The sequence below is a fragment of the Geotrypetes seraphini genome, chromosome 5, assembly GCF_902459505.1.
Source record: "Geotrypetes seraphini chromosome 5, aGeoSer1.1, whole genome shotgun sequence".
NCBI classification, from domain to species: domain Eukaryota; kingdom Metazoa; phylum Chordata; class Amphibia; order Gymnophiona; family Dermophiidae; genus Geotrypetes; species Geotrypetes seraphini.
The window spans coordinates 263796447-263822165 of NC_047088.1; the positions used below are offsets into that span (position 1 = coordinate 263796447).

Here is a 25719-nt window from a genome sequence, read left to right on the forward strand (position 1 = left end):
CATTCTTCTTATTTCATCTTAACCCATTACTACCCAATGTGCTTCCCTTTTGATGTTAATTTCTATTATAAAACAAAATTGTAACTTTTCCCCTCCCTTCCCACCCTTCTTGTTAGTCCAACATTGTTTGTCTTTTAATTGACCTTTGTAAACTAAATGTATTACCACAATCTGATGGTTTTTATACTGTACATCGCTTAGATATTGTTATAAGCGATTCATCAAATAAAGATTAAACTTGAAACAAATAAAGATTAAACTTGAGATCTAACCCTCAGAGTGGTGGGGACTTTAATGTGAGCTCAATTCGTCACCTCTCCTTTTGAAATGGAAGTACACTGACACCTCAAAAGCTTGACTTAAGCAGCAATTGGGCAGTTGGATTTACTTTATAGTATTACAGCCTCCAAAGTATCCGAGCATTGAATCCCAGAACAATGGCTGGACCCTACAGCACAGTCAGTCACCCATCAAGCTATGGAGGCCCTGCTGTGATGTGGGATGGAAAAAGTCAATTTCTGATCACTCTTTGCAGGCCATGTACCTTCAAAAGCGAATCTGTAGAAGACATGGACTATGTCGTTCACCATCGCTCCTGAGGAGCTCTCCTCCTTCATGTCCTGGAGCTTTAGAAGGAGGTCGGAGACCACTTCGTTAATGATTGCAGTGTACCGCATGGCTTCCCGCGGCTTCAGCATCCTCTGGTTCAAGACTGTGCGCAGTGCGTGCCAGCGCTCGCCTTCCCTGGGAGAACGGTGGGAAAACATACGTATGACAGACGAACTGGAAGTCTATTTTCCAATGCAATCAGCGATACTGTTCCCACGTATAACATGCGCTGCTCCCATCAGTTTTCTCTTTCTCCTTCTTTGTTCTCATATGCTACTCCTCCCACCCCGCTCCCCTACCTAGACTCATGCCTTGCGCCTTACTGTCTCTGGAAAACATATGTTAATGTGGGTACACCGACAAATGCGCGCAGGACAATGGCAGCCCATCAATTGCGCTAGTGTTAGGCTAAGGTTTAGATGAGGAAATCCTCTAAATACCAAGTGTAGAGGGGGGAGGGGTTCAGGGTTACTTTATAACCCTCAAAAAGACAAAATAGTATCCACTGTATAGAGCGCAATTGATGGGGCGCCATTGTCCTGCACGCATTTGTTGGGCCGCGGTTACTTACTCAGTTATGGGGCCATAGGCCAAATCTCGCTTGTCACGGTGCGCTTTCCAGACCTCCATGTCGCTCCTCATAGGGTACTTCCCATCCTGTCTCAGCACCTTCTCCGTCAGCTCAGGGCACGCAATGTGTGTCATCTTGAGGGCTCCAAACCTGGACTTCCATATGGGCCCATACACCTTCTTTTCGATGAGCTGAAAGTCAGAGAGGTGCAGTTATGATACAGGGGAGCTGATCCTATGCATACCGGAAGTGAAAGAGGGTCCCAGCCTTGCCAGGACTTAAGCTTCCCCTAAATGCCAAGGTCTGGGGTGCTTCAGTTGGTCGAGCAAAGCCATGTCCAAGGAATTTAACAGTGGCTCGGATCTGTTCTGCTCTCCGGAAGAAAACGTTTGAGGATAACTGAAATGTAAACATCCCATTCATGACCAGAGTCCCTGAACCCTAGGGGGTGACCTCTAGAGCGGTTAAGCACATCTGACTGTCTCTTACTGGCAGGTAGAGTTAGAGCTGGCCTGGAGGGACAAAAAGCAAGACGGGGGATCTTCCCTAGTTCCATCTCTCCTCCCCTTAGATACACTCACCCTCTCATACACACCCCACCCCCTCCTCCTAGGCCTGCCACCACCAGCCTTATCCTTCCCTCCTCTTCAGTCGTAACTGCACATGTAGACATTAAACATCTTCTTAAGGAAATGATTTACAATGTAAGCCATTTGGAACTGATCCTAAATTATATAGGGCTCTTTTTTTACTGATGGATTTAGCAGACGCTAACGAAGAGCACAAACTAAATGCCAAGAAGACCATGTTCTTCAGATGGAGTTTCTTAGCATTTAATGCATGCTAAATCCATTAGTGTATGTCAGTATAAGGCGCTCATAATTTTATTCATACTAAGACACATAGAGGGTCATTTCAATAGGACTTCTAAGTCTGACTTTGGACGTTTCCCTCTCCTCTTATCCCCTCCCCTTCATATGCACCATCTCCCCTCCTCTTCCCATTCCATCTCCTCCATCCATGTGCACCATCTCCTCCTTCTCTTTTCTCTTCCCCTCCCCTCCATCCATGTGCACCATCTCCTCCCTCTCTTTTCTTTTCTCTTCCCCTCCATCCATGTGCACCATCTCCTCCTTCTCTTTTCTCTTCCCCTCCCCTCCATCCATGTGCACCATCTCCTCCCTCTCTTTTCTTCTTTCTCTTCCCCTCCCCTCCATCCATGTGCACCATCTCCTCCTTCTCTTTTCTCTTCCTCTCCCCTCCATCCATGTGCACCATCTCCTCCCTCTCTTTTCTTCTTTCTCTTCCCCTCCATCCATGTGCGCCATCTCCTCCCTCTCTTTTCTTCTTTCTCTTCCCCTCCCCTCCATCCATGTGCACCATCTCCTCCTTCTCTTTTCTCTTCCTCTCCCCTCCATCCATGTGCACCATCTCCTCCCTCTCTTTTCTTCTTTCTCTTCCCTACCCTCCATCCATGTGCACCATCTCCTCTTTCTCTTTTCTCTTCCCCTCCCCTCCATCCATGTGCACCATCTCCTCCCTCTCTTTTCTTCTTTCTATTCCCCTCCCCTCCATCCATGTGCACCATCTCCTCCTTCTCTTTTCTCTTCCCCTCCCCTCCATCCATGTGCACCATCTCCTCCCTCTCTTTTCCTCTTTCTCTTCCCCTCCCCTCCATCCATATGCACCATCTCCTCCTTCTCTTTTCTCTTCCCCTCTCCTCCATCCATGTGCATCATCTCCTCCCTTTCTTTTCTTCTTTCTCTTCCCCTCCCCGAACACCTGCCTGCCCTGAACTCCTGCAGTTCCAACTCTCCCACCCTTCCCTGCAGTGCAAGCCCGTGGTTTTAACCCACAGGCTTAGCGGGTTAAAACCACGGGCTCGCAAAAAAGTTTAAAAACAGTTAAAAAAAAATCTCTGCCAGGTTCGGAGGGTCAGTGCATGCGTAGACCATCTACAGATGGTCTGCGCATGTTTTTGGGATCAGTATAGAGCGATCCAGGCAGGCGGTTGGAGGCGTGATTCCGATCACCCTCATTTACATGAGGGTGATTCGTGAATCAGCCCCCTGGTCATGGATCGGATCGGATCCGTGCCCTTAATGAATCTAGCCCATAGTTAGGGTATTCAGAAACCATTGTCAGAGTGATACTGGAAATTACATTTGACTCCAGTCTGTGAGAGGCAGTTTCTACCACTTTTCTTCTCCAGTCTCTCCCTCCCATCACCTTATTCACCATTGTTTCAAACACTTTACAAAAGATAGGGGGACTTAATTTCAATAGATTCTATTTTTAGAAGAGGTCTCAAACTTATAAATATGAGATGAATTCTCTCTGGACGGCTCTCTCTCTCTTTGAAGTCTGGACTAGTGCTGCCCAATTCAGGAAAAAAAATTTCGATTCAATTCAATTCAGCCTATTGAATCGATTTTTCAATTCAATTCGATTCGATTTTCCTGCCCAATTGGGTGTTTTTTTCAAACATCCTGGTGGGTTTATTTTATAGCTTTTTCACCCCCTTTGGCTTCTCCTAACCATACTGGCGCCGCGGTGTAACCAAAATAAACAAACAAAAAAGACTTTTCCTCTCTCTGTTAAATCCTAGCTTACGTTTGCGGTCTAACACTAGCTCTGGCAGGATACATGTTTCAAATCTGACATATTGTAATCATAAAACAGAAAATAAAATTCGTTTTTCTACCTTTTGTTGTCTGGTCATTGTTCAAATCTTGTTGGTCCCAGGCTCTGGCTGTCTTCTGATAACTTGCTTGCCAGGGTCTCCTTCTTTCTTCTTTTTCTGTGCTAACCATCCATCTTCCATCTCTGTCCTCCCATTCCGTTTCCCTTCCCTTTCCCAAATGTCTGGCATCTTTCCTTTTTTTTGTCTCCATCCACAGACCCACCTTTTCGCAACTACCCTTTCATCCAGCATCTGTCCCTCCTTCCCCACCACCCCAGGGTCCCCCATATCTCCCTTTCTGTTCCTTTCATCCCTAAATCCCATTGTCCACCATCTCTCTCCCTTTCTTCTGTTTTTAGACCCATTATTTCTTCCCCCCAAAGTCCGGCATATGCACGTCTCTTTGAACCCCCCTAACCTTCCCTCCCTCACTCCGTGTACTTCTACACCAGGGCCCCCTCCCCTGAACATCTGCACCCCCCCTGAAGGCCTATACCCCACTCCTGAAGGCCTGCATGTCCTCCCTGAAGGCCTACACCCCAACCCTGAAGGCCTGCCTGTCTCTTCTGAAGGCCTGTACCCCCCTGGAATGCTGCACCCCCCTGGAAGGTTGCACCCCCCTCCCCCGAAGGCCTGTACCCTCCCTGGAAGTTTGCACCCTCCCAAAGGCCTGTACCCTCCCTGGAAGGCTTTACCCACCCGAAGGCATGTAGCACCCCTCTGAAGGACTACACCCCTCCTACAAAGGACTACAACACCCCTCCCACGAAGGACTACACCCTCCTCCCCCCAGAAGGCCTGCATGTTCAATTTATCTAAATTCAGCAGCCTGCCCTGCAGAAGAAGATCGCTGGCTCTAGCGATCTTTGTAAGCTGCCATACGTCATCCGAGTTATCTTCTCTCTGCTGCGGTCCCACCCCTTCTCTGATGTTCCACCCCTTCTCTGATGTCAGAGAAGGGGCGGGACCGCGGCAGAGAGAAGACAACTCGGATGACGTATAGCAGCTTACAAACATCGCTAGAGCCAGCGATCTTCTTCTGCAGGGCAGGCTGCTGAATTTAGGTAAATTGCTGTGGAGAAGCCGGACACTAGCGGGGAAGCCACTTCCCAACTGACCCTTCCCACTCGCCCTCTAAAGCAGGAGCGGTAGGCCAGCAAGAGGCAGCACTCCCGCTCCTGCTTTAGGGGGAGGGGGGAGAGTCAGACAAAAAATCGGGAGGCCAATTTTTGGTGTGGTAAATCAATTTGAATCGATTCACCCGAAGTGAATCAGTGAATCGATTTGAATCGTGAATTGGGCAGCACTAGTCTGGACTATCACCCCTTCCCCTCTCTCTCTCTCTCCTTCTTTCCTATGGCCTCTGTCATGCAGGTAAACTGTCTTTCCTCTCTCATTCACAAGAACACAGAAGCAGTCTCTGCATTTGTAAAGCTCATTTCTATTTCTTTCTCTACAATTGAAATGCTTGATGTATCTTTATAAATCTTGCCTGTTTCTGCACATTATATTCTGTATGCAAGCACTCTTAGCTGTCTTTTGACCGTAATTTTACTGCTTACTGAATCTTCAACGAGGGTATCGAACCCAGGACCTGGCAGATTGTAAGGCCACCACCTTATATCATTGGGGCTTATTTGCAACCTTACATTTTGGGGGCTCGTCTTGGTTCCTCAAAAAGATTTTCAGTTGGGTAAGTAGAATTTAATTTTTTCTTGTATGCACTAGGTGAGAGATGGTATTTTACTCTCAAAAGTCCTTGTGCAGTTTTGATTGATGATTGAGTATAGACAGAGTGAGAAGGAGTCAAAAAACCCTTAAATTGTGGTTCAGACTGGATGACACATTTGTGAAAAGTTCCACTCTCTTGTTATTTCACGTATGGATTACTGTAACACCCTCTTTCATGGCATAACAAGAAAGGAAATAAGAAGACTCCAAACAGAAAACACCGCAGTAAAAATTATATTTAATGCAAAAAAATATGACCACGTTACAACTCACTGGTTACCAATAGAACATAGGATCAGCTTTAAAATTCTCTTACTAACTTTCAAAACCAGAGAAAATAATCAGCCTGAATTTATTAATAACTAACATGACCATTTATTTTTTTCATCAAAACGGGACATCTATTAATATTCAGTCCCGCCCCAGCCCCACCCCAATCCCACCCTAGCCCCGCCCCAATCCCACCCTAGCCCCACCCCCAATTTCTTCCATTCATTTTTCATGTACACACAATATCTTATTATTTCATAATGGTAACCATAAAATTTTAAAAAAACCACAAAGCACCCTATACGCAGAGAAAATGTTAATTATTTATATTTGGGGGTTTTCAACGATGTCACCTCAGTAACTATAGAAAAATAGACAAATATAGTGCAAAATATAGACAGCAGATATAAATTCTCAAAACTGACACATTTTTATCACTAAATTGAAAAGAAAATCATTTTTCCTACCTTTGCTGTCTGGTGATTTCATGAGTCTCTGGTTGCGTTTCCCTCTGACTGTGCATCCTATCTTTCATTTCTTTCTGCACTCAGGCCCAACAATTGTCCCTTTCTATTCCTTCCCTCCTTCCTTCCTATGTACTTAGTGCCCCCAGTACCTTCCTATGTCCTTAGTGTCTCCAGCGCCTCCTTCCTATGTCCTTAGTGCCCCCAGATCCAGTGTCAGTTCTCCTTTGTACCTTTGTTCCAGGTCTCCCTTTCTCTCTCTTCCTCCTCTGTTATGATCTTGCATCTCTCTGCTCTTCCTCAGGGACTCTCCCCCTCTGTCTGCACCTCCCAAAGTCCTGCTTCTGCCTCCTGTCTTTCCCCTTTGTCCAGGCCTTTATCTCTCTAGTCTTTCTTCTACTTACAACCCCCCCCTTCTCTGCCGTTTTTTCTTCTTCCTTCATCCCTCCTTCCTATGTCCCCTCACAGCTTCCAGCCTTTGTCCCACCCCCTCCCAAAAAGCCTGCCGGCCTACCTCCCCCAAAGCCTGCCTACCTACCTACCTCCCCCAGAGCTAGCCAGCCTGCCTGCCTACCTCCCCCAAAGCCTGCCTACCTCCCTCCCTTCCCCAGAGCCAGCCAGCCTGACAGCCTGCCTGCCTACCTCCCCCAAAACCTGCCTACCTACCTCCCTCCCCCAGAGCCAGCCAGCCAGCCTGCCTGTCTGCCTACCTCTTCCCCCCCCCCACTGCGGAAAACAAAAGCCTCCCTCCAGGCCCGATTTAGGTCCACCGCCGCTGCTCCTCTGCTGCAAACTACTCGAATCCGGAAGCCTTTCCGACATCAATTCTGACGTCAGAGAGGACGTTCCGGGCCAGCCAGGCAGCGATTGGCTGGCCCGGAACGTCCTCTCCGACATCAGAATTGACGTCGGGATGAAGGCTTCCGGGTTCGAGTAGTGGCAGCAGAGGAGCAGCGGTGGTGGACCTAAATCGGGCCTGGAGAGAGGCATTTGGGGTTTTTTTTGGTGCGTCAGGGGAGGGACAGAAAGTGATCGCCTGTCCCGTTGTCCCCGCGCACAGCTTCCGGACGCTGTCTCTGAAAACAGGATATTTTGGGTGTCCCGAAGCTGTGTGTGGGGACAACGGGACAGGGGATCCGAAAACGGGTCTGTCCCGTTCAAAACGGGACATATGGTCACCTTATTAATAACCTACTTATTCCCTGTAATCAAACAAGGACTCCTTACTATCCCTTCATTGAAACATATCAGCACAATGAGGTCTACAATTTTCTCTCTTTGGAACCGTATCCCGAATTACTTACGCGAAGAATCATCTCTTGCCAACTTTAAGATGAAGTTAAAGACATTTCTCTTTCTCGATGCCTTTGAAACCTAAACTGTCCTTTTAAGGGCGACTTAGATTCTAGAAAGGTTTTTTTTACCCTTCGGGGGGTTTTCCCCTTTTCAATTGTAGTTCTAACCCTTCCTTCCCTTTTGCTCCCGTTTGTCAATGTTTTTAAAAGTTGTCATTACTCCTGGTTCTGGTTTTGTTTGTTTAAAATGTATTTTATTTAACACATTGATTTAGCGCTTTTGTACACCGCCTAGAAGGTGGTCTAAGAAATTTTTAAATAAACTTGAAACTACCTATAAAAAAGGCTTTGCAGTTTTACCTGTGCCGGTTTGCATTTTATGATTTGCTAGTATAGGCCTGCCAGAGTGTGTTGCATGTAAAAAAATTTGGCTTCATATCTGAGCTGCTCTGAAGGAAAGCACGGTCCGAAGTTAAAACAGTCACTCAATTAAGACACGCCACATCTGCACTAATAACTTTTACTTGTTTGTACTTTGTGCTTTTAATTCTGTTTCCTGGTAAAGGCCCAGTGCAGACTGGGCTGGAACTGGCAGCGGGCAGCTCTGTTCTTCTAACAAACTTCACGCTAAACTTCTGCCTTTGCATTTAAAGTGTGGGCATAAGTGCATTCTTTATGCTGGTGACTAACAGGCTTTGCCTCATTTTTTCTAATCTGAGGACGCTAATACAAGATACCTCAGCTAACATATACCAGCACACACCCTTTATCACACTCAAGAGAGGCAGGCTTAGTTATAGCTATCCCCAGAGCTCAAGGTAAAGACTGGATGCATTGGGTTCATGGTGCAGGTCCCAAGGGACACCCCAAAGCTGATGAAATGCTGTCTATCCTGGATATGTTGGTATGGTGGCCAGAAATGAAATACAGTGGTACCTCGGTTTACGAGTGCACCGGTTTGCGAGTGTTTTGCAAGACGAGCAAAACATTCGCAAAATCGGTGCCTCAGAAACCAAGCATGCCTCGATTTGCGAGCGGTGCCCCCCGCGATCCGGCACCCTACCCCCGCGATCCGGCACCCCCCCCCCCAACGCAATTGGGTACCCCCCGCCGCTTCTTACTGTCATCTGGGCACCGGCACCGGCATGTCCTGTGCGTTGGTGCCGGTGCCCAAAGATCGGTCTCCTCATCTTGCTGGGCCTTGAGCATCTGCACATGCTCAAGGCCTGCGAGTTCACACTCTCTCCGAGATTCTGGGAGATCTCGGAGATAACGTGAACTCGTAGGCCTTGAGCATGCGCAGATGCTCAAGGCCTAGCATAGAAGAGGAGGCCGATCTTCAGGCACTGGCACCAATGCACAGGACATGCTGGTGCCGGTGCCCAGATGACAGTAAGAAGCGGCGAGGGGGGTGCCCAATTGCGGCCGGGGGGTGCCGAATCACGGGGGAGGGGGATACCGGATCGCGGGGGTGGGGGGAGGGTGCCGGATAGTCGGGGGGGGGGGCCTTCGAGGGGAGCAATGCCGGTTCTCATGGAGGGGGGAGGGGATAGAGCAGCGCCGCTGGCCTCGGGGGGTGGGAACGTATCAAAGCGAGTTTCCATTATTTCCTATGGGGAAAGTCGCTTTGATAAACGAGCCTTTTGGATTACGAGCATGCTCCTGGAACGGATTATGCTCGTAATCCAAGGTACCACTGTATGACATATAGGATCATGTTTCCCCCTGTATAATCTGTGCCTCTTTTGGGAGACAACCTAAAAAGAAAAGGGGACAATTGATGAGAGCACTGCCACACGTTCCGTTTGAGAGACTGTAGATAGATCATGTGGATCCTCTTCCCTTAATTGCTAGAAAAGAACAGATTTTTACTGACTGTGGTTGATTCCTTTCCACATTCCAGATCAGACAGCCAGGACCACAGCGGAAATTGTCACTCTGCAATTTTTTTGCAAGATGGGGAACCCCTAAAACTATCGACTCCGATAATGGCCCTGCTTTTCTTTCCCAGCTTATCAAAGAATTGTTTGGGTTTCTAGGCAGACAGCAGGGCAGGTAAGAAGAATGAACCAGACTATTGAGGCCTATCTCAGCCCTATGCTGAAGCTGGGATCAGGTATTCCCTTTGGTCCTTATGCGCATCAGAGCGAATGTTGGTAAGTCCACAGGTTTTGCACCTTATGAAGCCTTGATGGGACGGTGGGAAAATCTGTTGGACCAGACGGTAATCCCTGCAAGAACATCTGAAAGAAATACACACCACTGTGCTGGCGGACACAGAAAAGTCTAGGGATTATTGGCAGGAACTACATGCAAAAGGTTCTGACTTAAGGCCCCTCAAGGTCAGGAGTAAAGTCATGCTCCTGAACCCCAAGACTTAACCTTCCCTTTGGGACAGCAAAATGGGATAACAGATACCCTAGGCCCAAGCCTATACCAAATCCTATGTTGCAAACACATCATTCGGTTGAAACCGTTTGGGTTTACCAGTGTCTGTTTTCAGATTTCACCTGCAGACAGCACGGACAGCTGATTTGAAGAGGAAAAGTCACAAAGGTGACCATATTTTTCACTCCTGTTGTCCTATCTACAGAACAGGCGTGCAATAGTTATGTAACTACGTAGTAGAAAATATTTTGATTATTGCATTTTATAAGTAGTAAGTACTAGTTCATTTCTTTCAGTTTAGAGTTAGTTTTGTATGATGTCACTCTTCACTATGCTCTCCTTTACCCAAGTATCATTACAGGAACTACCATTCGAATATGCACAATTGGTTGGGCTAATTCCACAGATGGGGTGTGTCGCTATCAAGAAATGCCCCCACCTTTTCCTGAAGGAACCGACCTTGTCATCTTGACAGGACAAGCCAGTGTTCGACTCAGTCAACATCACCCAAGTACAGTGGGCACCTCCTGTCCCCACTTCTTTAGAAAGAACGCACCCCCAGAGAAGTACTTTCTAGTCTCCCCCCCCCCCCCCCCCGCCTTGATTCTGTCTAATATCTCCTGTCAGGATAGAGGTAACTGGAAGATTTCTTATACATGGGCAGGGCTGGATTAACCAATAGGCCAAGTAGGCACGTGCCTAGGGCCCGAAATGGTCAGGGGGGCCCGATGAAGGAGGGCATCAACATTGTTTTTTCCAAACGGTGATGGGCCCTTCCAGCATCGATTGGCAACGCGGGCCCCCCCCCTATCGACGGAAAGTAAGACAAGCAAACAACACGGGTAAGAAAGGCAATAGGAACTGTAATTTTGCAAGCGGTGCTGCTTGCCCAAAGCTTCCCTCTTTCTGCCTGGGCACATGGTGGGGGGGGAGGGGGGGTGTACTTGTGTGCCTAGGGGCCCTTGACGAATTAATCCTGCCCTGTACATGGGTGCAGAGCAATCAACACCACCTTACTGAAACTTCTTTCTTTTTGGATGCATCTTGCTTTCCTACTACTCCCCCTCCCTCCTCCCACCTCAGCCCCTCATCAATCTGTTTCCGTAAGGAAAGCCCTTCCAAGTCAAATGTCAGGCACCACATGATGTAGACTTGGCATTTATTTCCAAAATTGTTTTTAGTTACTCATCGATACCCAAATTGCTCACAATTTCTTGCTAACCACATACATATGCTGAATACTTGGTTGGACAGGCAACCAAGCAACGTAGACACAAGCGTGAATTATTGGACACCATTCTAGGTGGCACAGGAACTGCACTGGGTTTAACCCCTAAATATATAACAGACCTTTTCTCCTTCACAACCAACAGACATAGGAGAAGCTCACATCCGAACTTTGTTTCTCCACCGGTTAGAGGTTGTAAATTTAAAAGTCATCACCAACATCTTTTCTCACATCAAGCAGCCTTATGGAGTAAAGATCTGGAACAACTGCTCGTGCCTATTACTTATAGGGAATTCAGGAAACGCCTAAAAACACATCTGTTCCTGAAGTACTTAGGTAACTGACCTACACAATCTTAGTCCTCAACAACTGATCTTCAGAACTCTTATTCACTAACTCTGAACCATGTTTATTCCACTCAATCTGTAACACCTTTAATCATTGTAAACCGCATAGAACTTCACGGTCCTGCGGTATATAAACTGTTATTGTTATTATTATTATATAATACAATTGATAGAGAGGCACTCTGCAAGAAGATGGATCCACCTCTCAACACACTTCTGATGGGTTCACCTCACAGCATATTATCAACGAGGCTTCCTCCAAATGACACATTTGCTCTTATTTCACCCATTATAGAACATAAAATTGTGACCTTAGCACATAAGGAATATAGGTTGGGAAAGAATATTTCCTGGGCTATGGCCTGTGACCAAGTACAGATCGAGCTTGTTACTATCCTACAAGAAATTCTAATCACAGCCAAGTTAGGCCACTGACCCCTATCCCTTGACCAGATGGCTAGAACCAAAGTACCTGAATTTGCTATCGCCCACCTTGATTGGTGGACAGTGAGTGTTCTAATCTGTTCACCACAAGGATGATCTCATGGTGTGCTCTCACCTGGAGTACTGCATCCAGCACTGGTCGCCGTACATGAAGAAGGACATGGTACTACTCGAAAGGGTCCAGCGAAGAGCGACTAAAATGGTTAAGGGGCTGGAAGAGTTGCCCTACAGTGAGAGATTAGAGAAACTGGGCCTCTTCTCCCTTGAAAAGAGGAGACCGAGAGGGGACATGATCGAAACATTCAAGATACTGAAGGGAATAGACTTAGTAGATAAGGACAGGTTGTTCACCCTCTCCAAGGTAGGGAGAACAAGAGGGCACTCTCTAAAGTTAAAAGGGGATAGATTCCGTACAAACGTAAGGAAGTTCTTCTTCACCCAGAGAGTGGTAGAAAACTGGAACGCTCTTCCGGAGGCTGTTATAGGGGAAAACACCCTCCAGGGATTCAAGACAAAGTTGGACAAGTTCCTGGAATGTACGCAGGTAAGGCTGGACTCATTTAGAGTACTGGTCTTTGACTTGGGGGCCGCCGTGTGAGCAGACTGCTGGGCACGATGGACCACTGGTCTGACCCAGAAGCGGCGATTCTTATGTTCATGGTCAGGACACCACACAGTTATTTATCCTGTAGTTAATATTGGTATGCAGCTGGATAATATGCTTTTATATCCCCTGGGTCATACATTGAAGCCAATGGATCCCTCACTCTGTGTGAACCTCATCAGTTTAAAGAGACCGTCAGTTCCTGCTGGACTAATTCATCTTCCTGCACCCTGACTGCAAAGATCTCCTACTTCTCTACTTCCTCACGCATGTTGTACTACCTCGGAGCTGGACATTTTTGTTTTCACCTATTCTTTCCACAAAATGTTTCCTGTTCGTTGGATCCCCGGATTCATGACAGCCACCTTCCTAAGAACGCTTTGCTGTACAGTTCAACTTATTTACTGAACAATACCTGGTGTCGTCATTCACCATTAATGGGACAACCTACTCCACACCTCTGGTAACTAATGATTCTATGGACATTCCAGACTTTATTTCATATGCTGTGCATCCACTCCCTCTTGGCTTGGGGTACGAGACATTCCACAAGCTTCTGAACTTTACTGAACTCCATGACTACATTGAGCAACTTAAGAAAACCTCCAAAGAATTGAATCAAAAGAACATAAGCAGTGCCTCTGCCGGGTCAGACCAGAAGTCCATCCCGCCCAGCAGTCCGCCCCCGCGGCGGCCCAACAGGTCATGACCTGCCTTAATCACCAGAGGAATCATACTATCACTTTTGAAAATGGACAGATTGCACAAAATGTAGAAAATTTGCTACGAGATGCTCATGTCTCAGTTTGGGAACTTATATTTGGGTATTCGCCTACTGCAAATCATGTCTTTAATGTTTTAATTCACCCTATCGTTATCTAAATTACTGTACAAATTTTGCTATGTATTATTATGATTTTCCTTTCCTGTAAAATGAAACACATGTACAATACATGTCCCACAAAGTTCTCCTACCTTTTAAGACAGTTTTACATGATTTTCCAGTATCCTCTCTGACACTTGATAATTTTGTTAATTTGGTTCTAATTTGGTTGATTTGGTTGATTTGGCATGGCCTATTGCATTGCATACCAGGGTCAGACATAATATATGATCTCTTCCCATACCCTTATATCCCTACTCATGGCATCTGGGTACCTTTAAGCCTGAACCTCCTGAGAAAGCTACCTGCATCCCTTAAGCACTGTTCATTTGCTCAAAGACGGGTAAGATGTAGCATATTGGGTTTCTCCGCCCAGATGACTATACAACTAAGACAGAGGTTTGAACTCATACTGAGCCATATTTATCTCCATAGCTTGGAGACGGGGTAGGACACGGGGACGTGCTGATATAATATTGGAGGTAAGAGAGGCATACTAAACAGTTGTAGAAGTGCATACCATATAGAACGGTACTGTAAGCTTGTCTTCAATTAAAACAAAAAAAAAAAGCGTGGGAGATGCCAGCCTAGCATTGCTAGCAGTCAGCATTTTCTGGTGACCTAACCAATGTCAGCAAAGGCCTATGGGAGATCATATCATTCATATCTCACTTTAGGGTAGGGGGTGCTCAAAAGGTCAATTGCAATTGACCAGTAGATCGTGAAGGCAACATGAGTTGATCACAGAGCCCATCCCAGGCTCCATGATAGACTTGCGTTGCCTTCCGTTCTACCTGCTTCCCGACCCTGTAAAGAGGATGCTGAAGCGCCGGGCACACCAACGTTCCTCATTCGACATCAATTCTGACGTCGGAGAGGAAGTTCTGGGCCAGCTAATTGCTGCCTGACTGGCCCGGAACTTCCTCTCCAATGTTAGAATTGACATCGGATGGGGAAGGTTGGTCGGCCTGGCACTTCAGTATCCTCTTTACGGTGGCAGCCTGTTTCCTGATGGCAGTGGCGGCCTGTTCCCCAATTGCGGTGGCAGTGGCTTGGGGGAGGGCAGGGAGACAGAAAGACAGACAGGGAGACAGACAGAAAGGGCATGGATAGAGAAAGACAGACATACAGAAATAAAGGGGGGCAAGGAGACAGAAAGAAAGGGGGGGAAGGGAGACAGAAAGAAAGATGGAGAGAGAGAAAGAAAGAAAGAAAGGGGAGGAGGGCAGGGAGAGAGGAAGAAAAAGTTGGGGGAGGGAATGAGGTCTGGAGGAGAGAAAGTATACAGGAGGCTGAAAGAAGGGAAGAAATATTAGATGCACAGTCAGAAGAAGAAAGTGCAACCAGAGACTCATGAAATCACCAGATAACAAAGGTAGGAAAAATGATTTTATTTTCAATTTAGTGATCAAAATGTGTCCGTTTTGAGAATTTTTATCTGCTGTCTATATTTTGCACTATGGCCCTCTTTTACTAAATCGCAATAGTGTTTTTTAGCGCAGGGAGCCTATGAGCGTCAAGAGCAGCACGGGGCATTCAGAGCAGCTCCCTGCGCTAAAAACTGCTATCAAGGTTTAGTAAAAAGGGAAGGGGTATATTTGTCTATTTTTGTATAGTTGTTCCTGAGGTGACATTGCATAAAGTCATCTGCCTCGAGCTCTTTGAAAAAACCCTAGAATATAAATGATAATGAACATTTTCTCTGCGTACAGCGTGCTTTGTGTTTTTTTAAAATTTTATTGCTGGTAGATCATTTTGACTTGGTCATTTTAAAAATAGCTCGCAAGCCCCAAAAATGTGGGCACTCTGCCTTCGGGCATGTCAGTGCAGGCAGCCTTAGATTGCCCCAGAATGTCTAAATTACGTCAGTGCTTAAAGGTACAGCTAAGAGGTGCGAAGATAGACAGTAGCCCCAGCTGCATGTTCTAGCACAGATAGTTTGGGTTAATCAGAAACCATTGTCAGCGTGATACTGGAAATTGTCTGTGAGGGGCAGTTTCTCCTTCTTTTCTTCTCCAGTCTCTCCCCCTCCCCCCCCACCTTATTCACCATTGTTTCAAACTGTTTACAAAAGATAGGGGGGCTTAATTTCAATAGATTCTATTTTCTAGGACAAGCAGGATGAGTCAGCCACATATGGGTGTTGTCCCAACACCTCCCAATTTGCGGATAAGCTCTCCAATAGCTCAGAGAGATTTTTTTTTTTTTTCTCTGAGCACGTGCAGTGCCCGGGCCCCACTGGGCATGCCCGAGCCCTACCCATTTCCCCCTGCTTCCCCCTAATCCCCAGTCTTTAGTTTCCGCCCGTTCCCATCGGTCGGATTTTTCCACAGCTCTCCATTACAACTTTTCTACTCATCAACTTGAAGATGCCTGAATCATCTAAAGAAACAACTGGGATGCAGGAGGAGGATGAACACACTGGATCCTCATGAATTGTGCGCCCACTGATTGGATCCGGTGCTCGAGGTTTCCGTGTGGCTTGTATTGTACGCACATGTCACCACGTGCACGCAAGCTAAGGAAGAGGGCACTGAGAGACTTCATGAAGAGAAGTGAGGCCCGAGAATCTTCCTCCAGCAGCCATCCTCATTGGAGCGTAGCAGCGGGGGATCCACAGACGAATCCGGTGAGGAGCCTCCTGGCTCAGTCAACCCCCCCCGACTGCAACTTGCCCGGTCGAGAAATCTCTCCCAGAGGTCCTGCATGCTGTCACTAGCCGCCAGCCCCTGCAGGAAGCCGATAGGAGTCTCACCAGACTGAGAGATCTCTCCAGGAGTTCCTGTATGTTGCTGCTTACAGCCAGCCTCTGCAGGGCATGAAGAGAAGTGAGGCCCGAGAATCTTCCTCCAGCAGCCATCCTCATCAGAATGCAGCAGCGGGGGATCCACAAGCTACAGTGGCAAGGAGCCTCCAGGATGCCCTGGCTCAGCTAATCCCCCCGCCTGCACTTGGCCCGGTAGAGAAATATCTCCCGGAGTCCCTGCATGTTGCCGCTTAGAACCAGCCTCTGCAGGGCAGCTGATAGGAGTCTCGCCAGACCGAGAGATCTCTCCAGGAATCCCTGCATGTTGCCACGTACAGCCATCCTCTGCAGGGCAGCCGATAGGAGTCTTGCATGCTGCCGCGTAAATCCACAGCCTCTGCAAGCAACAGATCGGGGCTTTCACCCTCCAGATGGCATGCTGCCGCTTACAGCCAGCCTCTGCAGGGAGCCGATTGGGGTTCAAAGGTAAGTCCTATCTGCTTGTTTTTGGGAAAACCTCTGATAATCTGTTGCAGCCCCGAGGGCTCTGCCCCACCCTCCTCCCAATCTGAATTTAAGGAGAAAGAATCTCCCATGCTTCTTTCCCTTGGAGGGGACCTGCAGACCTCTCCCCCCAGTAGGAGACATGCTGCCCCAGAGTTCAGCTTATAAAGGACATGCTGGAAAAAAAAAAACAACAACAACCAACTCGATGTTTCTTTCCCTCTTGGGGTCCTGCAGAGTCTGCAATTCACACCTTTCCCACCCCGCCTCCCTCCCCCTCTCATGTTGGGAACGAGGAGTCTGCCTTTCTCAGCAGGGTGCTGATATCATCAGAGATGCGGCATGTCAGACCATGCCTCTCCAAAGGTGGGGGTTTGAAACTCCTCAGTCTAAAAAGCTGTTTGCTCTTCATAAAACCTAGGCAAAGTGCTTTTCCAGCCAGCATGAGGGACTCTGTACTATTCATGATTTCTATAGCACTGAAAGGCATATGCAGCGCTGTACAGTTTAATATACAATAGGCAGTACAGCAGCAGAAGCCCACTCAAGAGGCATTATCACTCCTCTTTCTCTGCCTCCAGGCACAGTGGGAAACGCAGCCAGGAGCACTGGCACAGATGAAGGGGTGCATCCTGCCCCCTCTCTGCAGGCTCTCCCCCCCTCTCAAGAAGGACAGAGAAGGGCGGTGGGGTACATGGAGCCACCCAACCAATCAAGTGGAGCAGCACATGAACCTGCGAACCACCAGGGGTGGGACCAGCAGCCACAGCTAATCCTCCTGCTGACCCACTCCTCTCTCAGCGGGCTACACTCCCCACAATTTCCCCCTTTAGAGGGAGCCACGCACAACAACATGGCGTGGTTCAGCGGCTTGCTATGCACCCAAGCAACGGAGGAACAAGCTACACACCAGCCTCCAGCCACGCCACGAGTCACCACCCACAAAAATAAATATTTACTAAAAAAAAACAACAAAAACTCACAAACGAGGACTCACCCCAAGTCCCTCCAGAAACTCAGCCTTTCTCAAGATCCACGTGGGTGGACAACAAGTACCCAAGACAGAGTACTACAAGGCCTGAACTACCAGTACCAGTACTTCACGCAGTCAGTGGCGATTCCAGTCCACAAAAACCTCCTGGACTGCAGAGACAAGATTTGGCTGACTCCCTCCTCAGGGCAACCAACATCAAGAAGACTGGGATTGAAGTACCAGATCTTTCCAGCCCAGGGATTCGACAACCCGCAGCAGCCATACATGGACATTGCGGTAGCTTAAGAGAAACAGGGCAGCACGACCCCACCCCCCCTCCAACTCCCGTCAGGGAAGGACCTGAAAAACCCTGGTTTTCACGGGGAAAAAGACCTTCGAGGGCGCAATGCTGAGCGCACGAATTTCTGCGCTCCAGTTCCAGATGCGGCTTTATCAGGAGGCCAGTGAGAGGAAATAAATAAATTAAATAAAATAGAGACTCCAGCTCACAACTGAGCCAGTCCACACTGGCAGCAGTCTGTGCCCCAGCGCTCGCAACAGTAACATAACTGCTACGCAAACAAGCACCGCCCGAGGGGCAGGGGCATCCAAGGGCAGCCCTCTCCCCAAGACAAAAACAGAACCTTGACCACCCTCCGGCACAGCAGGATCAGATTGTCTGCGAAGGCTTGGCCCAGGATCATCATCGACCAGTGGGCCCTCAGCATCATCAAGCAGGGATTCCGAATTCATCTCCACTCCCGCCCCCCTCCCCCAAGTGGGCGGGGCACCCTCCATCTGACGACCCAACTTTCCTGCAGCAAGGAGAGGACCTGCTTCGGCAGAATCAATAGAGGCGGTGACGAACAGAGGAGATCACCAAGAGGTTTCTACTCCAGGAACCCCCGCGTCACCATGGACAAGGACAACGCTCGTTCCTGGATCTCTGTAAGCTCAACAGATGCACTCTCTGGGTACAGTCTTGGCCCTGTTACAGCCCGAGTATTGGCTAGTATCCCATGCACCCAGCCCATAGGAGGCATCGTCGCTTCTAAAGCCAAGACAGACGCCTCCAGTACAAGGTCCTGCCCCTTGGACTCTCAACGGCTCCAAGAGCGTTCACAAAGTGCGTGGCAGTGGCACATCCTCGCCTTCAAGGGGTGCGCGTCCTATCTTATCTCGACAGCTGGCAGCCCCGTCAACCACCATAACCCTCCTCCAAGAACTGGGGTTCCTCATCAACTACATGAAATCTCACCTGATACCCACCCAGGGGATATCGTTCATTTGGGCAGTCATCAACACCACGCAGACCAAGGCTGTCCTACGGGACTACCACATCGACGCCATGACATCCCTGGCCCAGTGCATCCCTGCCAGCGGCTCATCGTCAGCACGCTCCAGTCTTTGTTGTGCAGCACACCAGACTACTCATGTGAACCCTGAAAGGGCACCTCAGACGTCACTGGGACCAGTGTACCCAACCTCTGACCACCCACCTACTGGAGCTCAGGGCCTTAGGGAATGCCCTCGAAACCTTCAAACAGGCAGGGCAGTCCTCACCCAAACAGAAAACCAGGTGGCCTTGCACTATATCAACAAACAGGGAGGGACAGGGTAAACCTCGTTATGCAAGGAAGCTTGCCACATGTGGGAGTTCTCCAACTCCATTCAATGCCCCATCCAGGCAACTTACCTCCTGTGGGAGCAGAACGACCTGGCAGAAAGACTCAGCCACCAGCTGGATCCCGATGAGTGGTGACTCAACCCAGCGGCGATGAAGAAGATCTTCAGCACCTGGGGCACACCGAGCATCGACCTGTTTGCAACCGAACCGAACTCAAAATACTCGACCTTCTGCGCAAAGAGATCAACCCATCGCCGTCTCAGCCCCGACGGTCTGTCTGTGAGTTGGAACACCCTAAGTCCTGCAGAAGATTCTTCAGGACAGAGCAACGGTGATCATGATTGCCCTGTTCGGGCTCCTGCAACCATGGTTCCCGTTCCGGCAAGGGATAGCGGTTCACCCACCTCTCCCCGCTCCCGATCAGTGCAGTTCTCATTACACAACGCGGGAACCTTACCCTCCACCATGACCTGCATTCCTTAGCCCTGACCACATGGATGATGAGAGGATGAACCTACCACAAGACGTGGAGCACACTCTTATGGCAGCCAGAAGACCTTCAACCAGAAAACGCTATGGGTTGAAAGGGAGAAGGTTCCGCTACCAGTGCACAGACACGCAGCGAGACCCCTACAACTGCCCCATACCGGACATCCTGCAGTACATACTGAGCTTATCTCAGGGGGACCTAAAACCCACTTCCATCAAGGTCCACCTAAGTGCAATCACGGCATACCACGCTGGCCTAGACAGCAAACCAGTGTCGAGGCATCCAGTAATCACAAAATTTCATGAAGGGACTGTCCAATCTGCACCCACCAGTCAGACCACCACCGCCCGGATGGGACCTCAACTTGGTGCCGCATCATCTCACCTCGACCCCTTCAAACCTTTGGGGGAGGCAGATCCCATATTCCTGGCTGGGAAAACCCTGACCATCGTGTCTACCGACACACTCCCTCATGAGAACAGGGTGGTACCCAGAACCCACCCCCGATTCTTGCCGAAGGTGGCTTCAGCGTGCCTCCCGGCACTCTACATCTCCCCACAGGGAGGCACACTGCCACCTCAGCAACACCTCTTGGACGGTGTGCGGGCCCTGACTATGCAGCAGATTAGACAAGCCTCAATTGTTCGTCTCCTATGACCAATACAGACCAGGACTTCCGGCCACCAAACGCAGGCGCTCGCGCTGGATATAAGAGTGCATCCCCTTCACCTATAGAAAAGCGCAGCATCAACCGCAGGTGGGAGCCAACGCCCACCAGCGCAGAACCATAGCCAACACAACGGCTCATCTGCACCACACACCAATAGGGGACATCTGCGATGCAGCCACTTGGTCCTCCATGCACACCTTCACCAAGCACTACTGCCTCGACATAGCATTCCACGCTCCAAATGCATTCAGCCGAGCAGTCTTGGAAGTGGCTCTTCCCTCCCGGGAGGGACAGCAACCACTAGCACAGCCTTGACAAACACTGATCAAGTAGGGTGTTATAAATATCGACAAACACTGATCAAGTAGGGTGTTATAGATATTGATTAAGTAGGTCTTCCAGCACTCCTTCCTAGACTGAATGTGGAATAGGCAAGTATGAATTCTCACATGCAAGTACGATTTGTCACTGTTGACCAGTTGGTTTCTCACTGTTCATTGATTGTCATTGACCAATTTCACTGTTCTGTGAGTTAAGTAGGTCTTCCAGCAATCCTGTCTAGTCTGAATGTGGAATAGGCAAGTATGAATTCTCATATGCAAGTACGAATTGTCACTATTGACCAGTTATGAATTGTCACCGTTGACCAGTTGGTTTTCTCACTGTTCATTGATTGTCATTGACCAGTTTTCGCTGTTCTGTGAGTTAAGTAGGTCTTCCAGCACTCCTGTCTAGTCTGAATGTGGAATAGGCAAGTATGAATTCTCACATGCAAGTACGAATGGTCACTGTTGACCAGTTGGTTTCTCACTGTTCATTCATTGTCATTGACCAGTTCTTTGTTCTGTGAGTATTATTGCTCAGTTAACACAGCACTTTATCTAAAACCTTGTTTCCACAACTTTACCTGCTTTGCCTGATTACCCTGCCCGGCTCGGCTTCCACAGCCAGGCGAGGGATGCACAAAGCGCTAAAGCGCAGGTCCAGTCGGTACATCCCTCGGCTAGGGAGTCACCCATATGTGGCTGACTCATCCTGCTTGTTCTAGGAGAAAGTGTAGTTACTTACCTGTAACGTAGGTTCTCCGTGGACAGCAGGATAGTCAGCCACACAACCCACCCGCCTCCCCATACGGCCGACCCGGCCACAGCTAGGAACATCCTGGGGATTAGGGGGAAGCAGGGGGAAATGGGTAGGGCTCGGGCATGCCCAGTGGGGCCCGGGCATTGCACGTGCTCAGAGAAAAAAAAAAAAAAAATCTCTCTGAGCTATTGGAGAGCTTATCCGCAAATTGGGAGGTGTTGGGACAACACCCATATGTGGCTGACTATCCTGCTGTCCACGGAGAACCTACACTTTACATATAGATGAATTCTCTCTGGACGGCTCTCTCTCTTTGAAGTCTGGCCCATCACCCCCTCCTCTCTCTCTCTTTTTTTTCCCTCTGGACTCTGCAATGCAGGTAAACCGTCCTTTCTCTCCTGGCACACACACAAGCAGTCTCTGAGTCCACTCTGTATTTTGTAAAGCTCATTTCTATTTCTTTCTCTACAATTGTAATGCTTGATGTATCTTTATAATTCTTGCCTGTTTCTGCACATTATATTCTGTATGCAAGCACTCTTAGCTGTCTTTTGTCCGTAATTTTACTGCTTACTGAATCTTCAACGAGGGTATCGAACCCAGGACCTGGCAGATTGTAAGGCCGCCACTTGATATCATTGGGGCTTTTTTGCTTCAACATTACCACTCCAAAACCTTACATTTTGGGGGCTAAACCTTACAGCCCCTAAACGAAATAGTAAAAGCTGCTCAAATAAATGGTTTTTAAAAATGAAACAACGAGTAAGACGATTGGAAAGGATCTGGATAAAAACGGGAAAATTGTCAGACCGGAACAACTGGAGATCCAAAATAAAAAAACTACAAACCATTGATAAAAGAAAAACGTTTCTTATGTTTATCTTTTCTCACATCAGGCAGCATTATGGGGTAAAGATCTGGAACAACTACTTCTGCTTGCTAATACTTATGGGGAATTTAGGAAACGCCTAAAAACACATCTGTACAATCTTATTCCACAATAACTGATCTCTAGAGCTGTTAGTCACTAGTTTTTAACTTTGTTAGTTCTACTCAATTTGTAGCATTTTTAATAATTTAAACCGCATAGAACTTCACGGTCCTGCGGTATAGAAACTGTTATTATTCTTATTATCCCCCTCCCAGAAAAACGGGCCCTCCAGCTGTGCTTGTCCTCTTCGTACCTGTAGCTCGTGTGTGCGTAAGATGTATCCCCTGATTAACATCCAGTACAGAGATTTCAGCAAACTGGGACCAGGCAGCTCGTCCTGGGTCTTTAGTCTTCTGTGTGCCTCTGTGGCTCCAGCTGTGGCACCCAGCGTGGTTTGGGCTCTCTGAGGTCTCACCAGGGCCCAGAGGTGCTGCGAAAGCAGGCCACATCTCCTTCTGGAGCTGGAGAGAAGGTAGCAAGCTGCCATTGTAAACTGAGCCTGACTCTGGCTGAGTGGAATGCAGAGACAGCAACAAAGCAGAGAACCTCCACCCTCCTACCATGAACTTGGGGATTTAACTAATCCACCGCTGCCAGCTGCAGGAGCTCTTGTCTCTTGACTTTTGATAAGGGTTTGAGTTGTAAAATGATTAACTTTTAGCACTAGGGTATGACGACAATGAGCATGAAGTGATAAACATATCGATGCAGTGTTTGGAAATATAGTTTTGTCTGCGGCCACTGACTCCTGACTCTGCACCAGTGCTGAAACATTGCACTTGAAGAGAAGTAATGTAAGGGACCCATATGAGCTAGGGAGTGAGAGTGTCTGAGGATCCGAAGGCCATGAAACAGAGTGACAAGGTGGTGGCTGTAGCCAGAAGGCTATATAGAAAGAGGCATAACCAGCAGAAGAAAGGAGAGGCTGATGCCCCTGGGTTCAGTTTTGGAGGTCCAGAGAAAAGCAAAAAAATGGTATAGGATTTGCGCCAAAAGATGTAGAAGAAGAGATTGGAAGACCAGAACATGTCTACTCTAGAGGAGAGGAGGGACAGGGGAGATATGATACAGACTTTTAAATTCTTGAAAAGTATTAATATAGAAACAAATCTTTTCCAGAGAAAGGAAGATGGGCATGAATTGAGGTTGCAGGGAAGACTTAGGAGTAAAGTTAGGAAGTTCTTCTTCACGGAGTGGGTGCTGGATGCCCGGAATGCCCTCCCGAGGGAGGTGGTGGACAGGAAAACGGTGGCTCGAAATAGAAAATCAATGGTAAGTATTGAAGAACTGGTCAGACTTGCACGGTCTGTGTCCTGTATATGGCAATTCCTTTTCGGATGGACTGTAGTGGGCTTCTAAGGAGACTCCACTAGTTTGGAACTTGGGCAGACTTTTACGGTCTGTATCGCACAAATGACAAGATGGTTAGGAAAGGCTGGAGCGAGCTTCGACAGCACTTCCAATAGCTGGAACCTATGAATAGTCTACGGACGATGGCCCAGAAATATTTCAAAAAGAGAGACAATTTTAATTATGAATCAATAATACGTGTGACTGCTGGGCAGACTCAACGGACCATGTGGTTTACTGTTACTATGTTACATTCTCCGATGTCTGAAAACCCTGGGCTTTGTGGAGCTCTTTGGGGAGATCCCTGATGAGCTGTTAAGAGTAATTGGTGTTAATTGGCACTCATTTGGAGTTTCTCGTGGATCTGCTTTGCATCCTATTCTTTAACATGGCCACCTAAATTTTATGCACGCAACTCAAAAGGGGGGGTGACCTTGGGAGGGGTATAGGTGGGTTAGGGGTGTTTATAGAATAGGGTCATTCATGTGTCCAAACGCCAGGTTTTGGCAGGCACAAGTGCCCCACCCCAAATTAGGGGCAAACTCTGTGCTAAGCTAGTTTTCTGCCAAGGGTGCTTTGTGGATCTTCTGAGTGCTTAACTTTAGGTGCCACTGACTGAAGTCTCGCCAAGGGGGGCCAAATGTTGTCTGGGGACAACACAGCTCTGAATTTTTAGTGGAAAATGAGTAGATTTGGCATGCAGGAAAAACCGGTGAAAAGTCCTCATGAGATTTGGGGAAATCAACACACGCACACACGCATGCACACACATGCACACACACACACACTCACATGCACATGCGCACACATGCACACACGCACACACACACACACACGCACACTCACATGCACACACGCGCACACACACACACACGCGCACACATGCACACACACGCACACACTCACACAACACGCGCACACACGCACACTCACACGCACACACATGCGCGCACACACACACACAACACGCGCACACACGCACACATACGCACACACGCACACTCACACGCACACACATGCGCGCACACACACACGTGCACACATAAGCACACACACGCGTGTGCATGTGAGTGTGCGTGTGTGAGTGTGTGTGTGTGTGTGTGCATGCGTGTGTGCGCGTGTTGATTTCCCCAAATCTCATGCGCGCACACACACACGTGCACACACACATGCACACACACGCACGCACGCACACACACATGACCAGAATAAAGTTGAGTATTTTATACCACAGTCATTGGTGGTTTAATCATGACTTGATAATGAGTGTGAGTGTTGGGCAGGCCTAATTCATTAGTGGTGCTCTGCATGTTTTTCCTGCCTTTGGAGCCCCCCTGCCATCCTCCTGTCCTTATCTTTGAAATCTAGCGATGGACTTATAGAGCTTTCTTGAATGTTTGTCTTGTAGCGACACCTAGTGGCTGAATTGTGTAGTTTGCTCTGGGTTGCTGTATACACAGCTTCCTACTGGTGGAAAGTAAGCAGCAGAAAACCTGTTGCCTTAAGGCAGTGCTGACCTTTGATTATATTGCAAAATGCATCCCTTAAAACCTGTTCACAGGGAGCTATCAGAGGGCAGTGGCGTACCTAGGGTATGTGGCACCCGGGGCCCATCATTTTTTGACACACCCCCCCCCCCATGTAAAAAAATTTTTTTTTTTTTTTTTGCAATAACCATGAAATGGAATAAATGGTCAGAATAGAAACAGGCAGTGAAAATTTTCTTTTATTGAACCTCATATATGTAACCATTATTCCAAACATAACATAACATAAATTATGTCTAAATTGTCATGACATTAGAAGTACATATGGAGTAGTTGCAGGT

General features: G+C 48.0%; 1 protein-coding gene across 1 annotated transcript in view; it reads right to left on the reverse strand.

Annotated features, from left to right (window-relative positions):
• Window positions 1-23115, reverse strand: part of LOC117361539 (sterol 26-hydroxylase, mitochondrial-like) — a 46666-nt gene extending 23551 nt beyond the window's left edge. The window contains exons 1-3 of the mRNA XM_033947007.1: window positions 22795-23115; window positions 1181-1371; window positions 545-744 (exon numbers count right to left, since the gene is read on the reverse strand). Of these exons, the coding sequence (XP_033802898.1) occupies window positions 545-744; window positions 1181-1371; window positions 22795-23028 (625 nt within the window). The 5' untranslated portion in view covers window positions 23029-23115. The remainder of the gene's footprint in view (window positions 1-544; window positions 745-1180; window positions 1372-22794) is intronic.
• Window positions 23116-25719: the final 2604 nt, after the last annotated feature.